The sequence below is a fragment of the Semicossyphus pulcher genome, unplaced genomic scaffold (genome assembly GCF_022749685.1).
Source record: "Semicossyphus pulcher isolate SPU_LCO1_2020_fin unplaced genomic scaffold, fSemPul1.0.p SCAF_11, whole genome shotgun sequence".
Lineage (NCBI taxonomy): Eukaryota > Metazoa > Chordata > Actinopteri > Labriformes > Labridae > Semicossyphus > Semicossyphus pulcher.
In genome coordinates, this window is record NW_027211615.1 from 1937297 (window position 1) to 1954472 (window position 17176).

At 41.6% G+C, this 17176-nt stretch overlaps 1 protein-coding gene across 3 annotated transcripts in view; it reads right to left on the reverse strand.

Annotated features, from left to right (window-relative positions):
• Positions 1 to 664: 664 nt before the first annotated feature.
• LOC138611122 (zinc finger protein 83-like) overlaps positions 665 to 17176 on the reverse strand; it is a 29788-nt gene continuing 13276 nt past the window's right edge. The window contains exons 1-2 of one of the 3 annotated variants that reach the window (XM_069684075.1): positions 8020 to 8284; positions 665 to 2766 (exon numbers count right to left, since the gene is read on the reverse strand). In XM_069684075.1, the coding sequence (XP_069540176.1) occupies positions 1829 to 2766; positions 8020 to 8188 (1107 nt within the window). In that variant the 5' untranslated portion in view covers positions 8189 to 8284 and the 3' untranslated portion in view covers positions 665 to 1828. Of the gene's footprint in view, positions 2767 to 8019; positions 8285 to 17176 lie in introns of those variants that run through there. The other 2 variants (XM_069684088.1, XM_069684080.1) reach the window with 2 other exon arrangements.

Genomic DNA, 17176 nt, shown 5'->3' on the forward strand with positions numbered 1-17176 from the left:
ATTTCAATACAATAACACTAGCATTTAACTCACCGAAAAGCTGGAGCTCAGACTTCTTGCACAGCCATAAAGTTCCATAAATCCCACAGAGAGATTATTTGTCCAAACTTTGAATGAAAAAATCCTCAAAAGGATCCAACAACACAAACAGGTGAAGTTAAGCTCACTGTCTGTGTGTCTGTGTTGACATCTAGCAGACAGCCAGCAGGATCCACCTGTCAATCAAGTAATCCGGCCCCTATGATTTAAGGCTTAATATAATTAAAATGAGTGTGTTATAAAAAAATTCACCCCCCGGACAGTTATCGTGAACAATAGAATGAGCTATTTATAACAAAACCGTTTTCTGTACCAGGCTGTAAACATGTTTATTTCTGCTGTAAAAATTGGCATTTTCCCACCTGCTGTAATGTTATTTCTTGTTTTCTGGAGCCAGCCTCAAGTGGCCACTCGAGGAACTGCAGTTTTTTGCACTTCCGCATTGGCTTCATTTTTCAACACCGGAGGTTGCCGCTTGGGCTTACTTCACAGTACGTTTATAGAAAAAAAGGTCATCTTACCATGAAACTTCAGTAGCTAACGCTACCATTGTTAGCATAGCTACCTGCAAAATGACCAATACTTCACAGAGGTAACATTTGGTTGATTATTTAATTAAAATGTGCACTTTTTAAAGCAGTAGACAGTGAACAAATGCAAGTTCCAGTACATTCACTTATTTGTTGTTTTGGATAATGAAAAATAGTCACCTACTGTTGTCTCCATATGTAGTGACGAAAACAAGTTACTTCCCAAGTTACTGGACGTTGTCAAGCTGTCACTCTGATCAGGACTGGCCAATAATGTTTTACGTCTTTCGCCGTTGGTCGCACCCAGGAGCTTCAGCTCAACAACTTGCAAAACTTTTGGTTGCAAAAGCAAAGCTTTTCGATTTGCAAAAAAAAAACTTCTGGATTTGCAAACAAAAGTTTTTGATTCACATTAAGACGTTTTAATCACAAATGCAACAAAACTTTTGATTGCAGTGTGGAAAGTTTTGCTCTAAAAAATATTTTGTTTGATGGAATAATAAAAACACAAAAGTAACCCCATACCGATCTCTCCATCGGGTATTCTGATCAAAAGGGAACGGCTCTGAGCACAGCTGTTCACACCTAGCATTCACTTCTTATTTATTGTTTCATGTTGACTGGATTAGAGCAAAGCAATGACATCTTGTTTAGTTACAAACATATAAACAAAATTATTCATACAAAACCAACAAAAATTCCAGTATCAGGGAGTACACCACTCAATGCACTCATTCAAAAATATCACCCCCCACCCAACAAAAATCAACTGGTGTCAGGATAATTATTGTGCGCTGATATCAAATACTACCAACTGTACTATATATATTGTTAAACCCTGTGTTGGTGGATACGCTCCTATTTGCAGCGCTATGTGAAGCACCGCGGTGAAGCGCTGCAGCAGCTCCTAATCTCCCCCTGATGCATGATCGTCAACTTTGCATCACACTATCTTAAGTCTGCACCTCTACTAACTGTACATCAGAATAAAACACATCACGCTGCGCGTTGTCTTTTCACTGTAACTCTGCACAGGGATTTAGAGGAAGTAACACTGTATTTCACATCATGCTGTTAAACTTTATGTCGGTGCCCGGATCACCTCATCTTAAACAATTAAATTGTGATTTTAGTTTTTAAGTGTATTTATAAAAGACTTAAAAATTAAAGTTACTTATGGAAACCTATCACATTTCTCCCATCCGTGATTTGCCATTTACCCGTGTGAATTTTCTTGCGTATGATCAAATGCTATCTTGTCAAAATCTATTACCACACTCAGAGCAGCTGATACTTTTCTCTCTTGTGTGAACTAGCATATGATAGGTCAGACTTAGTTTACAGATAAATTTTTTACCACACTCGAAGCAAGTCCATGGATAATCTACAGTGTGAAGTCTCATATGATTGGTCAGACCTTGTTTATACTTGAATCTTTTCCCACATTTAGAACAGCTGAAGAGTTTCTCTTCTGTGTGAACTAACATATGACGAGTCAGAAGTTTTTTATATTTAAATTTTTTACCGCACTCAGAGCAGCTCAATGATTTGTCTCCCAAATGAATATTCATGTGTGTGGTCAGATCTCCTTTTCGGCTAAATGTTTTACTGCATTCAGAGCAGCTGAAGGGTTTCCCTCCTGTGTGAATTCTCATGTGTCTGGTCAAAAGCTGTTTCTCTTTAAATGTTTCACCACACTCAGAGCAGCTATGTGATTTCTTATTATTCTCTGGTCTCTTATTTTTCAAGTCCACAGAGTTTAAACCTGACTGATGTTCTCTGGTGTCCTTCCAATCATCATCACTGTCTTCAGTCTCAGGTTCAGAAGAGTCTTCAGTCTTGACCTCAGTTTCAGGTTGTAAATGTCTCTCTGGATCTGAGTTCCTGGCTGGTTCTGCTCCTCCACAGTCCTCTCCATCAGCTCCTGTTTCCATCTGTTCGGTTTGTCTCTGATGAAGCTGTGAGGACTGAGGTTTCTCTTCATCATCTTCACTCTTCACAGTGACAATAGTGAAGGGGAACTTGTTGGTATCAGCCTCACCCAGTCCTTGAAGCTGCTCTCCCTCCTGACTGATCCAGAGTTCCTCCTGTTCCTCTTTAATGTGGGGGGGCTTAGTGTCCTCCTGGTTCAGACTGGGGCTCCACTCCTGCTGCTCAGGGGGAAGCTCTTTTTTAATCACCAACAGCTGCTGGACGTCTGCAGGACACAGTGAACAAAAATAAAACAGATGTTTAAGCATTTCTGCAGTGGATTACACCTGCTTAAATACATCAACCAGAGAAGATATGGATCAACATACTTTTAAATTACATTAAAGAAAATAAACCATTGACCAACATTCAGCAGTCATTCAGCTGAGCTACAATAGAGAAGGTTTCATTGTTCTGGAATCAACTGTCCAAATATTCAATTGTGGAAATTGGTAATTTAAGATGACCTCGACTTCAACAGAAACCTGGTGATCCTTTCTTCATTTGTTGTTGATAAATTAGGACAATAAAAATGAATTGGAAAATGCCTGCTTGAAGTGAATCTGATGATGGGTTCAATATCAAATTCATTTCCTTTTTGGGAGATTTTTTGATGTCATTATTATTATTATTATTTACCTTAAATTCAGTTCATGCTCAGCTTTAACCAGGTTGGTCACCATGAGCTTAAACAAAGAGCAACCCGAGAGGAACAAAGGGGGACATGGAAAAACGCCACAGTGACGTAAAGGAAGGTTGGTGTACATGTCACATTGTTGAATCAGAATCAGGTTTATTAAGTAGGTTTACACAATTTGTTTTGGTGGTTTTGGTGCAGAACAATTAACACAGAACTAGAATAAAAATAAGTAAAAGACTTAAAGAAAATAAGAAATTAGGCAATAAGAATGAAAATATAAAAAGCAATACGTATAATAAAAAATAGGTGTGATTAAAAACTGTACAGATGTGCAGGATATTAGTGAGTGCAAAAGCTTACAGTATAAAGGTAAAGTTAAAAATAAAAATAGTGCAGTGTCCAGACAATCTAAAGTCCAGTGTGTGTTAATGTAACGCTTAGAGTCTGAATTGGAATCTTAAACATTCGTGGAATGTTGAGTGACTGAGGGGCTGGATGAGAGGCCATGTTACGTGGGGGGGTGGGGGGCCTTGTTGATGAGGCTGGCAGCAGAGGGGAAGAAACTGTTCCTGTGTCGGGAGGTTTTGGTTTTGATGTAGCGCAGCCTCTTGCCAGAGGGGAGGGTCTCAAAGAGACTGTGACAGGGGTTGGCCTCGATCTAACCTGCATGCCTCAGGGTCCTGGATGTGTACAGGTCCTGGAGAGATGGCAGATTGCAGCCAATCACCCTCTCTGCAGAGTGGATGATACGCTGCAGCCTGCCCTTGTCCCTGGCAGTAGCAGCAGCGTAGCAGGCGGTGATGGAGCAGGTGACGATGGACTCAACGATGGTGGTGTAGAAGTGCACCATCATTGTCTTTGGCAGGTTGAACTTCTTCAGCTGCCGCAGGAAGTACATCCTCTGCTGTCCCTTTTTGATGAGGGAGCCGATGTTCAGCTCCCACTTGAGGTCCTGGCTGATGATGGTCCCCAGGAAGCGGAAAGACTCCACAGTGGAAACAGTGGAGTCGCTGATGGTGATGGGGGCGGGTGTAGCTGCTTTCTTTCTAAAATCCACAACCATCTCCACTGTCTTCTGAGCATTAAGCTCCAGGTTGTAACTAGGGCTGCACGATATTGGAAAAAATCTGCCAGTGTGATACATTTTTTCACAATGAAAATGTATTGCAATATAAATAATACAGGAAATTATCGGCCTACCAGATAAATTAAGTGCGTTTTCACGTACTTATTACGTTTCATCAGCGTGACCAGCCTGGTGGCAGTAACATTTGTGAACGACAGCTCACCGTATCCTCACAGCGTGTGTGAGCTGCAGGTGTAGCCGCTAAATGTAAACACTGAGCGACACATCCGCTCTGTTACCGTTATGTTTACGTGGCCACAGCATGAACGAGGACCGGGATGAGGTGCCACTGATAACGGGAATAAACTCACTGAAAAGCTGCCTCATGTAACTGATCGTCTTGTAACGATCCAAAGTGCAGGAGAAACGCCCACATTCATTTTTGCTCGCCTCCCCTTGTCTGATTATGGTCTTGCAGCCGCTGGTCAGGGGCTGGGTCGCAGTTGACTGGCGTCAGGTGATGCGTAAATGTAGAGCGCCTGCCAGAGTCAGGAGCAGCAGAGTTGGCCGGCAAAGTAGCTCCGCAGGTGCGGGTAGACAGCTGAAAGTCCAGGTAGTTCCCTCGGGAAAAGTGACACAAGCTTCGGTGGACTCCTGTGAACACCGCCGCTGGCTGGAGAGCTCCGCGATCGCCGTCTGGCTGACTTGACTGACTGTGTGTGTGTGGTGGTGAGTGTAGCGATCTGACGGTTGCTCGCCCCGACTGTTTATGCCTCCGCTGTTTTTTTTTTTTTTGAATGAACTGAGTAGTGGCCGCTCTGATTGACTGTCGGTACTTCCGTTGTTTTGATTTTTTCTGAATTACGGCCGCTCTGATTGACTGTTGTTACGTCCGTTGTTTTTGTGAATGAACTGGAATACGCTGCTCTGATGAACTGTTTATACAGCAGCTGTTTTTGTTATGAACTGGAACTATTTTTCTTGAGTGAGCTGGATAAGTGCAAGCGGAAAATAAGGATTAAAGAATTGTGAAGCATATTCAACGTTTCCGAGTGGATTGAATGTCTTGTGTTATAGACTGAACTTTATTTATTTATGTTCATTATTGTGGGTTGCATCGGTACCTCTGCTTTATGTGTACTTCTTTATTATTATGAAGAAAAGAAAAGAGTGTTTTAAGGGGTTTTGTTATAAGGGTATCCTTTTGTGAAGGGTGTATGGGCAATTTGTTTTACATTTAAGGCGTACATCCTTTGTGCAGTTGAGTGTGCGATTTTTACTTTTGCCTGGATACTTCCTGGCTGGCACCCCACTAAAGAATGAATAATAAAAAAAATAAGAGTTGCATACAAAAACCGTCACAGTCTGCCTCAATCATCCCACGACACATCTGACCTGGTAGCAACATTTGGTTTTTGTAGGGATGAGTATTAGGATTTTATCCATACTGGCATCAATACCGATACTGCTTAGCGATACAGATACTATCGATACTATTCCATTATTTGGTGCAAAAAATAAAGACATGTCTTCTTAGGGGTGTCTGATAAAGTGCCTTTGAAAGAGGGGTTGTAACTGGGGTTAAGGGCTGTGATCCTCTTCCTATAGTAACGACAGCTAACATTACCACTAAATGTAGTAACAGTAACAATCATAAACAATGCAAAAAACAGTTTTCTGCCTGTCATGGCAACTCAAAATTCACAATTAGACGAGCTGTCACTTACTAACCTACCTTCTTGTGGATTTTAACAGAAAAAAACTCGAACTGCCAAAATACTGACAGCATATTAGATGTTCCACCAGGGACAACAACATTCTCGACCACTGCCACAGTTTTAAAGGACTCTTATCAGTTAGACCCGTTAGAGCCAATGCATTGGATTTAAACCTTAAAAAATCTGTGCACACAACTTTAAATGGCCATGTAATGTTGGTAGTGCTACACATACCTGTGTCCTTTCACTGTTCTTTGATGACCAGCAAAGAGTTAACTGCATCCTGGAGATGATGGAGAAAATATAGGTACGGCAATTTATCGTCTTCCTGACTCATGCAATACAATTATTGATAGCCTGGTGCCAAATATTTATACTTTGATTTACAGATGTCACCCTGTACTCACGTGTCACTACTTCATGACTCCTCGCAGTGGAGCTTATGACATGAATGAAGGTAACGTGAACGGAAATTAACTGGCTTTAGAAGTTGACAGCAGGATGGAAGAAGAAGAAGAAGAAGAAGAAGACAGAGGAATAATGTTGGGTAGTAACGTGTGACAATCTGTCAACATTGTCAACAAATTAATGACAAAAGTAGTTGCCAATGAATTTACAATAAACATTCAGTCTCAGTCAACCTTGATTACAAAGTGTCTCACTTTGGCTCCAACACTAGTCAATACATTCACATATTTTATAGACCATGATCTCTGTACATTAGACTTAGACTTAGACTCAACTTTATTGATCCCTTTGGGATGACTCCCTCTGGGAAATTCAGTCTTCCCAAAGGGATCAATAAAGTTGAGTCTAAGTCTAAGTCTAAGCACTGTCTCTGTGGGTCACACAGTAACTTTTGAACACTGCCTCTGCAACACCTTAAACATCAATGTACAAACTTTACAGCTATCTTCACATACCAAAGACTGATTACCTGCATAACATTAGTTTATATTTATATTGTTTATCTTAACTATTTAAGTTTCTTAACAGTTTCCTGTTTTTAATCTAATATTTTGCTCATCATAATGCACCAATGACACAAGACAAATTCCAAAACCATGTTGTGTAAACCAACATGGTTACAAACACAGATTCTGATTCAGTCGGTTTGCTGCGTGGGTTCTTTTCAAAGTTTTTTTTTCCAGACCAACACTTTTCCAAAACGTTAAATTTATATCAATAAAAAAAACATCAAATACTATTTTTACGTCTGCTGTTGCGTCCCTCCTATAAATGCATTGGTTTAGAAGCGACGTCTCTTGTTAAATATGGACCTTGTTATGGCGCAGTTTAAAAAGATTTGACGTGCAGCTGTGCAGTGTTGGTGTCATTCAGAACCACGTCGGTTTTGTTTGTTACGACACGCAACATCTTTAACAACGAGCCTCCTTCCTTCCTCCATAACACCCCCCTTCCAGAGGCACATTATCAGACACTCTAATAAAGAGGTCTTTTTTGCACCAAATAATGGAGGTTAGTATCGATTAAAGTATCAGTAAGTTTCGGTATCAGTAAAATCCTAATGTTACCCATCCCTATTTATAACAAACCACGAAGTTCTGTTTTGCTCATGTTAACTTATTACCATAATGTTGGCTGGTTTATTCTACAGCAATAGATCGAAGTCTATAACATCTTCATGATTGTGCTGTGAGAACTGTGTGTCTTTATAAAATGCGCTTTTCTGAGCTCAGAGAAGCTGTGGTGTAAACGTTGGTGATAAACGTAGAGGGGTAAGTAGTAACTAACTCCCTATCTACTGGTGTAGTGGAAGTAGAAGGTTGCTCAAAGTGTAGTTAAGTACACGGTTATCGAATTTGTATAAAAGTTAATGTACATTCACCACTGAATACTATGAAGCGCCATCAGACATGTTATAATCATGACACCACAGCCACTAAAGAGTCTTTAAGTTCAGTAAACAAAGTATTTTCTTAGCAGGAGCTAGCTGCGGCTAACACGCTCTGTGCGTCTATGAACGTTAGCTAAAGGCTCGGCTGCCTTAAACATTAGCAGGAAACACGTTTCCAGCAGTGAAAGAAAACCAACCTGCTCTCTGCAGCTTTATTTCAGGTGTTAAAATCACATCCAGCAGTTTTCTTTGGCGGTGGAGCTCCTCTTCGTATCCGGATGTTGATGTTTGTCCTGCCTCGTCTCTGATAACCGCAGCGAGCAGCCGCCGTCTGAATAAATCTTTAAGATCCTGGAACCCGGACATTTTCCACACATCCAAGAGTCACAGAAGGAAAATAAAACGAATTGTCTTTTCTACGATCACTCTGCTCCTGTAGGACGCAAGCACTTGCATACATGCTAACTGTGGTCTGTTGGAGAGAGCCTTCGAGACCCGGAAACAAAAACAGTACTTCCGGTACACTCATCCGGCCTTCAGAACAAATGCTTCAATTAGTCCATTATTTGTAGTCGAGGTACAGATGGTTTTGTAAAGGTGCTACTTGTCAAATGACTCACATTTACAGTGAAGCAGTCATTGGCAATACAATTCTTAGATGTCAGGCTGCCAACAAAAACGTATACGAAAATATGTATTAAACACATTAAACGCCATGAAAACACAAAAACATCTCTTCATATATAAAATAGTGCAGTTGCTACAATACTGTATATAATTGTTATGAACACTTTATGCGTGAATACTGGTTTACTGCAGCTTGATATCCCTGTCCTCTGTTAGAAGGTGTAGGTGACTGACTGATGGTGAATGATCGACTGTCCACAATCCACAAAAGGAAACAATAAATAAGCATATAAAGTACAAATATTGCAAAGAACAGGGGTGAATAAATGTACAATTAGCTGGTGTATGCTGCCATCTAGTGGCGAAAGACAGAAACAGTATGAAGGTTTGAAATAGTAAACTTATTTTGCATTGATTACATTTCCACACTAACAGTCCTCAAACATAAGGCAACCATGAACGATAAAATTACTATGGACTGTAGAACAACACAACTTGGTTCATACTGAAAGGTATAATTAGGTAAGCAACACACCAACTGGCAGAGAAACACACCATCATGAGCTGCCTCCAGGGGTCCGTTTCACAAAGCAGGTTCAACAAACTCTGAGTCTAACCCTGAACTCTGAGTCGATCTTCTCTGAGATAGGAAACTCTGAGTTTTCGGTTCCAGAACAGCTGATCAGAGTTAGTTCAATCAACTCTGAGTAGGTTCAGCCAGAGTTAAGTGCGTGCACGCTGACTATAAAAAGCCAGCATTAATGGAGCCCCGACACCACGATTCACCATGGCAACGGTACACAAAAAGAGGTCCTCCTACGTCACACCAGTGGAGCTCGAAATCCTCATGCGGACATTCAGCGAATACGAGCATGTTTTTAGAAAAATAAAGTAACACGGCTGCAGCTGCAAAAGAGAGAGAAGCGGCGTGGGAAGAAACTGCTGCTCGAGTAAATTTGCAAGTGTGAACTGGTCTATTTATTTAATACTTAATCACGACCGGAAGCTAAAATTTATATTAATTCAGGAGCAATCCAGCGGGAGAAAAAAACATACATGGAAGCACTTCAATCATATTTTAAATATGAAACAGATGAAATATCATTCAGTGGCTGTTTTAATGTGCATTAGCTTTATCCCTAACATGATGCTGACGTCACATACATTATAATTCATGTTGATTAAACTGAATGTGTTAGTTTAAAAAAAAAAATCCAATAACTTAAGGTGTCTTATCTGAGTGCTCTCGGCAGTGGTGGTGGAAAATCTACAAATGATGACTTTGACACAGATTTGTCTTTTGATTTTTTTATCATAATTATAAAAGACTTTTGCAAAGGGGTCAGAGCAGCACAGAGACGCAACGTTTCTTCTTTTAATTCAGTAACCGCTCAAACACACGCGTGAGACGGGCTGAATGAATGAGGAAGTCGAATGAGGGTTTTATATTCTAGAGGGAGGAGACGGAGCGAAACTCTGAGTTTCCTGAAGAAAACCGGCTCGCGACCAGGTTAGGTTCATAGAGTCTGTTACTACGGTAACTGACCGAGAGCTTAAGTGACCTCCCTTTGTGAAACGGAAAACTCAGAGTTTCCCTCATTTCAGGGTTAACAGACTCAGAGTTTTCAATAAACCTGCTTTGTGAAACGGACCCCAGGTCTAGACCGACTCTTTGTTATGTTATTTAAAGAGAGGCCCAACATGAATCACCATGAGTAGTACTTAGCAATATTCGGCACATTGGCAGAAAAACTTCCTTTTAACAGGCAGAAACCTCGAGCAGAACCAGACTCATGTTGAACAGACATCTGCCTCGACTGGATGGGCCGAACATGGGATAGAAGGAGATGCAGGATAGAGACAGGCAAAGAGAGCAACAACAACATATGTTCTTGTTACAACAACAACATATGTCCTTGTTACATGAACAACAACAGACACATACTTATGGTTACAATGCCAATAATAGTGGTAGACTAGTGTGAAGATTAACAAAATAAATTAATAAATAAATTAGCGAGAGAAGCAGAGTAATGATAAAGGCTGAGGTAATCGTAATTGTAACAGTTGAAGTCAACAGGTCTACTATGAGCATTAGCAGCAACAATAATGATACTATGGGGAAGGCTGATGTTAGTAGTTGTTGCAGTCGAGCAGGTCCACAGCAGCAGGTGGTCTGCAGCAACGATCCTCAGGAACCTTCAAGACAAGGGAGCACAAGAACTCCCGGGAAGATATGTGGTTAGTAATGTTAATGGGACCAGAAAATACAGAGTTAATGAGCTGCATTAATATGACAGAGAGAGAGAGGGAGAGAGAGAGAGAGAGAGAGACGGAGAGAGAGAGAGAGAGAGAGAGAGAGAGAGAGAGAGAGAGAGAGAGAGAGAGAGAGAGAGAGAGAGAGAGAGAGAGAGAGAGAGGAGCTTGGTGTGTCAGATCCCCCCGGCAGTCTAAACCTATAGCAGCATAACTATGGGCTAGTCCAAGCCTGAGCCAGCCCTAACTATAAGCTTTATCAAAGAGGAAAGTTTTAAGTCTACTCTTAAAAGAAGTCTTATAAGACGGACGTGCTGCAACCAAACGCCTTCACTGCGATCTCTGGGGATTTTAACCATGATACCCTGACAACAACATTTGATATTGAAAGTTTATAAATGGACAGCCCCTTGAGATGGAGCATCTCATTTTCGAGGGAATCCTACACAAAACATACAACAGATACAGTCATATACAAAAGATACAGTCGCATACACACATACAGTACTCTATACATTAAGGCTCAAGATTACACACCCACACACTCACCCTCCTCAACCACACCACCTTTGGAAAAATCTAAAATAATAAATCATTATTGTAAATAATACCAATCATATAAAACAACAACAACAATATGAAGGATAACCTACAGGAGGAGGACAAGTGATGTTAAAGAGCTGGAAGACAATAGGGACTTCAGCACATTACAAGTGCACTCGGGCAATTTAAAGAGACATTGCAGCGTTTTTTGCAAGAAGCAGAAGTAGCTGTTGTTACAAATCATTGCTTAGCTGTCACAGCTTTAAGTCCCTATTATCAGTGCAAGCAGCTGCATGGAGTTTTGAGGAAGGATAACAGTGAGTTCTTGAAGTGATGAAACGAATGAATTGACCTGCTGCTGGATGGCAAATGATTCCAATCAGAGGGAGCCTCGAATTTAAAAGCTTGTCGGCCAAAGACTTTATTTATTCTGGGAACAGTAATGTTTCTCAGTTTGACGTAGGAAATGTGAGGAAGAATGACGAATCAGGTATTGTTTTAGGTAAGGGGGGTAGTTGAAATGGACACATTTGAAAATGAACCGCAGCCAGTGATAATGTCTCTGGGAGTTTAGGGATAGAACGATTAGGGTGTCGTACATATGGCAATGGTGTGTTTGATATGGACATCTGAGACTTAATCGACAGGGACTGTTCTCAATGACTTTGAGTGATTGAAGATTTACATCAAAAGTGTTTTGAAAAATGATGTCCCCGTAATCCAGTACTGGCAGAACTATTTGGTAGACGATTCTTTTACGGGTCTGAAATGTAAAACAGTTTATGGAGCGATACAACATGCTGAGGTTGCGGTTTAATTTGTTGGTCATGGAGTTGATGTGATGACTGAAGGAGAGTAAGGGGTCAAGCCAGAGGCCTGGATATTTAAATGAGGTCACATATTGAAGAGGTGAACTGTCACTGAAGGAAATAGTCATGGAGGGTGAATTGCTAAGATGTTGCGAACAGCATGCTGCATGATTTCTTTTTGTTAAGAAGTTTGTTGTAGGATAACCAAAGCTGGACTGAGAAAAGCTTGTGTTGTAATGAGTTTTCGATTGTTACTTTTTCGGGTATGTATGTGTATATAACTGTATTGTTGTCATATAAGTGAACTTGACTGTCGATGGGGGGTCATTTATAAGGAGAGAGAAAAGAAAGGGGCCTAATGATGAGCTTTGTGGTACACCCTTCTCCTCAATTGTGTAATCGGAATGTGTTCCGTTAAAAATGACATACTGGAGTCTGTTATGAAGATATGAGTTCAACCAGAGCAAAGCGTTCCGAGGAATGCCAGTGGCATACAGTTTATCAAGCAGTAAGTAATGGCCAACTGTGTCGAAGGCCTTGATTAGGTCTAGAAAGAATGCACCAGTGAGATTTCCATTCTCAGAGGCAGAGAATACATCGTTTGTGAATTTGAGGAGGGCTGTAGTCGTATAAAAATTTGTTCTGAAGCCAGACTGAGATGGAGATGAAACATTGAAATCAGTGATATAATGTGATAGTTAACTGAAGATTAATTTCTCAAACATTTTGGCTATGGAGTTAATCGTGGAGATGGGGCGATAACTGTTTATGTCCTGACAGTCGCCACCCTTGTGGAGTGGGGTAACTATGGCACGCTTCCAGGTAAGAGGGAGGGCACAGGTAGATAAAGACAGGTTGAATATATCACAAAGTGAGCAGCTCATTTTGTATATTTAAATTCAATACCATCTGGCTCGGCTCCACAGTCAGGCTTCAGTTGGTTGATGACTCTTTGCACTTTATCCGGCGTTATGCGGAAAGAGAAAGAGTTGCTGCTGCCTGGAAGAGTTGGTAAACCAGACACCGTAGATGTTTCTGAGGTGTGGGAGCCTCCGAGCGCGATGAAGTGCAGGTTGAATACATTTGAAATAAGAGAGGGATCACGAATGATGTTATTGCATTTAATCTGGGACGAGGTGACTTGTTGAAAATATTGTTCATGCTTTTCCAGAACTGTTTTGGATTCTGCCTTTTTTTCGGAGAGATTTTTTATAATAATCTGACTTAGCATTCTGGGCTTTTGTCGTGCAAAGGTTCCTTAAATATCTATATTTCTCCCAGTTGGCTGGGTCTTTGGTTTCTCTGTAGATTTTTATCCTTTCTTTGAAAAGACTGATCAGGTCAGCACTGATCCAAGGTCGATGTCTTCCTTTGACCCTGATTTCCTTCCATGGGGCATGTTTGTCAATGAGATCAGGTCCTGTATAAAGCTGTTCACATGAATATGCTTATGATGACAAACTGTAATACATTTTGGGGGAAGATGTGTGAGTTTAATCTTCCAGACGCAGAAGAAAGCAAAGTGGTCATTTAAACAGACGGAGAGGACACCTGAGTTTTCAGTCAGGGATAGTTACAAGAATCCAGTCTAGTCAGGTTTGGGATCTGGAATGAACTCTGGTGGGCTCTTTAATCAACTGAGTAAGGTTAATGCTTTTTAAATAGGGTTCATTTGAGGAGGAGGTGTCAAGCCAGTTTCTATTGAAGTCACCTAAAACAATAATTTCGCATGGGTTATCGAAAGACGAGAGGGTAGATAATATACATTTGGTTGTATCCCTGTCAGCAGGTGGAGGTCTGTAAATGCAACCAATGATAAGGTGTTTGTTCTCAAGTAACCTGACAAAAAGACATCTGAAACGTGATGGGGGTATTTCAGGTATGATGAGTTCAGACATGAGGTATGTTGCAATATATATAGCATCTCCTCCACCCCCTGTGTTCCTATCTGCTCTAAATAAATAATTATCTAGGTGGATCTCATTGTCACTTATATTGCTGTTTCGGTACGAGTAAGTACATTAGGTTTGCACTGGACAGCCCAAACTTTAATGAGACACATTTTTGGGAGAAGACTCCTTTAACCATAGGTAAGGGACTGAAGAGATTTACGTGAGAGTGGCGGGAGACCTGTGAGGGCAGTGGGAAGGGAGGAGCCATTACATATATCACACACAGACACACATACACTAGCACACACACAAGCACAGAACAACGTACAAGAAGAAAATAACAAAACTAAAGGGAGCTGCATTATAAAAGCAAACAGCTCAGTCTGCCTGGCTCATGAGAAAATCCTGCGAAAAATCATTTGCCCCACATCTGGAAAATGGAAAGAAAGAAAAGGATTACCATTTTGTTTCAAGCTATTCATCCGGCAGTTTCAATAATTATAAATCATTATAAACAAAATAAGTCAATAAGCACAAGTGGTCAGCTCTTCTTTCATGATATAGTCCTTTGGCCAGCGTTTACAACATCTCCAACACATTGAGTTGCTTTACGGCACCATTTACGGCAAACAAAGACCGGTGAAGGGACGGCTGTGGCTCAGTGGTACAGTCGGTCGTCTTTCAATCAGAAGGTCGGAGGTTCAATCCCCAGCTCCCTCAGGCGAAGTGTGCTTGGGAAATACACTGAACCCCTAATTGCTCCTGGTGGCATAGCCAAAGATAGCTGATTGACAGTTGGGCACCTTACGTAGGAGCCTCTGCCATCAGTGTGTGAATGTGTGTATGGGTGAATGTGACATGTAGTGTAAAAACATCTTTGAGACTAGAAAAGCACTATTTAAGTACAGTACCATGAAGCAGATTCTGATACCCGTGATCAAAATCTTAGTTCAAAGAACACTGGTATCACAGTGAGAAAAAGAAAACAATGCCGGAGTGTCATTAAGTCCTGAAGGGAGAAAAAGAAAAACAAAGGAGGAGAAGAAGGAAAAAAGCCACGGTGACATCATCACTGGAAAAAATGGAGAGACCATGGAGAGCTAGTCGAGGAAAGCAACAACTTCGTCAGGGGAGCGGAAGATCTTTATCTTACCGTTGTGGACCACTTTCAGCGTGCAGGGAAATACAATGGAGTACTTTAAGTCCAGGGCACAAAGCCACTTCTTTACTGGGTCGAACTGCCGGCGTTACTGGACAAGAGCAGCGCTGAAGTCCGGGTAAATGTGGATCCGAGCACCGCTGTATCCTTCTTTTCCCATGCTAGCTTCATGATCTTTAATTTGAATTTATACAGGACAGGCCACGGTCCATTTCTGGCATCTTACTTGGGAAATAATGGGGAGCGATGTCAGCGCCCGACGACAGGAGGCGTAGGGAAGTTCTTACCGCCAAGAAGCTTCAGGATCAGCCGATCATATCATTACTCTTGGCTTTCTCAGGGGCCGAGAAAAGCGTAGGTTAGAGGCCCTGCTGCGGTTAGAGGCTGCCTCGATCTTATTTGGAGAAGCATTCATTTTGTCAAGTTTGGGTCCATGTGGGAGATCCATTCATTCTTCATTTGTTGCATTCCCTCCCAAATAGTCTGGAGGGAGATGGTGTCTTGATCTGTTGTGAGGCCTGATCTCCTTTACTCTCACAGTGAGGCCCAGAGTAAAATCCAGTAACTTGTTGGATTGCGACTAAACCTTTAACTTACATAATATGATGCCCATTGAGTAACTTTTTAAGGATTCAAGTGGATTCTAAGTCAATGAGGACATCGTGAGGCCTAAGACCCCTGTAGGGGGGTCTGGGGGACCCCAGGAATTTCTTTTATAAAAACCTCTAATTTAATGCAATTTTATGCACTCTTTATTCACATTCAAAGTAATAATTGAAAATATGAAAATGTGTACCTCAACTGCTATTATTTAACATTTATTGACGCGACTTGGAAAAATTTGAAATTCACTAGTAAACACAGTAAACTATCTCAGACAGAGTTTCTTTGTCTCTGTCCTCGCCCTCTCTTTCCATCACATGCTGCTGTCTGTCTTTCCCTTTCTATTATATGCTTACTGTTGTTCTGTCTGCTGTCTGTATCATGTGGGATTATTCCATTTGTGCCAGAACTGATTGGACTCAAAAGAGTCTTCCATTTCACAGAGCTGTTTCCATTACACTGCTGCTTGGTGTGTTGTTCCTTCTTTGCTTTCAGTGTGTGTTTGTATTGTTTTAAGGTAATCATACACTGCTCAAAAACATTAAGGGAACACTTACATCAAACATCAGATCTTGATGAACGTATAATTCAAGTGGAAAATCTTTACTGATGTACATTGTATAATTTGTTGAGAACAAAATGATGTAACAACGGTCAATGGAAACCAAAATCATCAGCCCAGTGAGGGTTGGATTCAAAATCACACCCAAAATCAGAATAAAAAATTGAAATCACAGGCTGATCTGGGCATGCTCCTGATGAGTCGATGGATGGTGTCCTGGAGACTCTCCTCCCAGACCTGGATCAGGGCATCAGTGAGCTCCTGGACAGTCTGTGGTGGTACTTGGAGGCGTCTGATGCACCGATACATAATGTCCCATAGGTGCTCAATTGGATTTAGGTCAGGGGAACGAGAGGGCCAGTCAATGGCATCAATGCCTTCGTCATCCAGGAACTGCCTACACACTCTGGCCACATGAGGCCGGGCATTGTCCTGCATCAGGAGGAACCCAGGGCCCACTACACCACCATAAGGTCTTACAAGTGCTTGGAGGATGTCATCCCAGTACCTAACAGCAGTCAGGGTACCATTGGCTATGATATGGAGGTCTGTGCAGCCCTCCAAGGAAATGCCTCCCCAGACCATCACTGACCCATTGCCAAACCGGTCATGCTGGATGATGTTGCAGGCAGCATATCGTTCAACACGGCATCTCCAGACTCTTTCACGTCTGTCACATGTGCTCAGTGTGAACCTGCTCTCATCTGTGAAGAGAACAGGGCACCAATGGTGGACCTGCCAATTCTGGTGTTCTCTGGCAAATGCTAATGAAGCTGTACGGTGCTGGGCTGTGAGCACAGGTCCCATTAGAGGACGTCGGCCCACATGCCACCCTCATGGAGTCTGTTTCCGACTGTTTGGTCAGAAACATGCAAGCCAGTCGCCTGCTGGAGGTCATGTTGT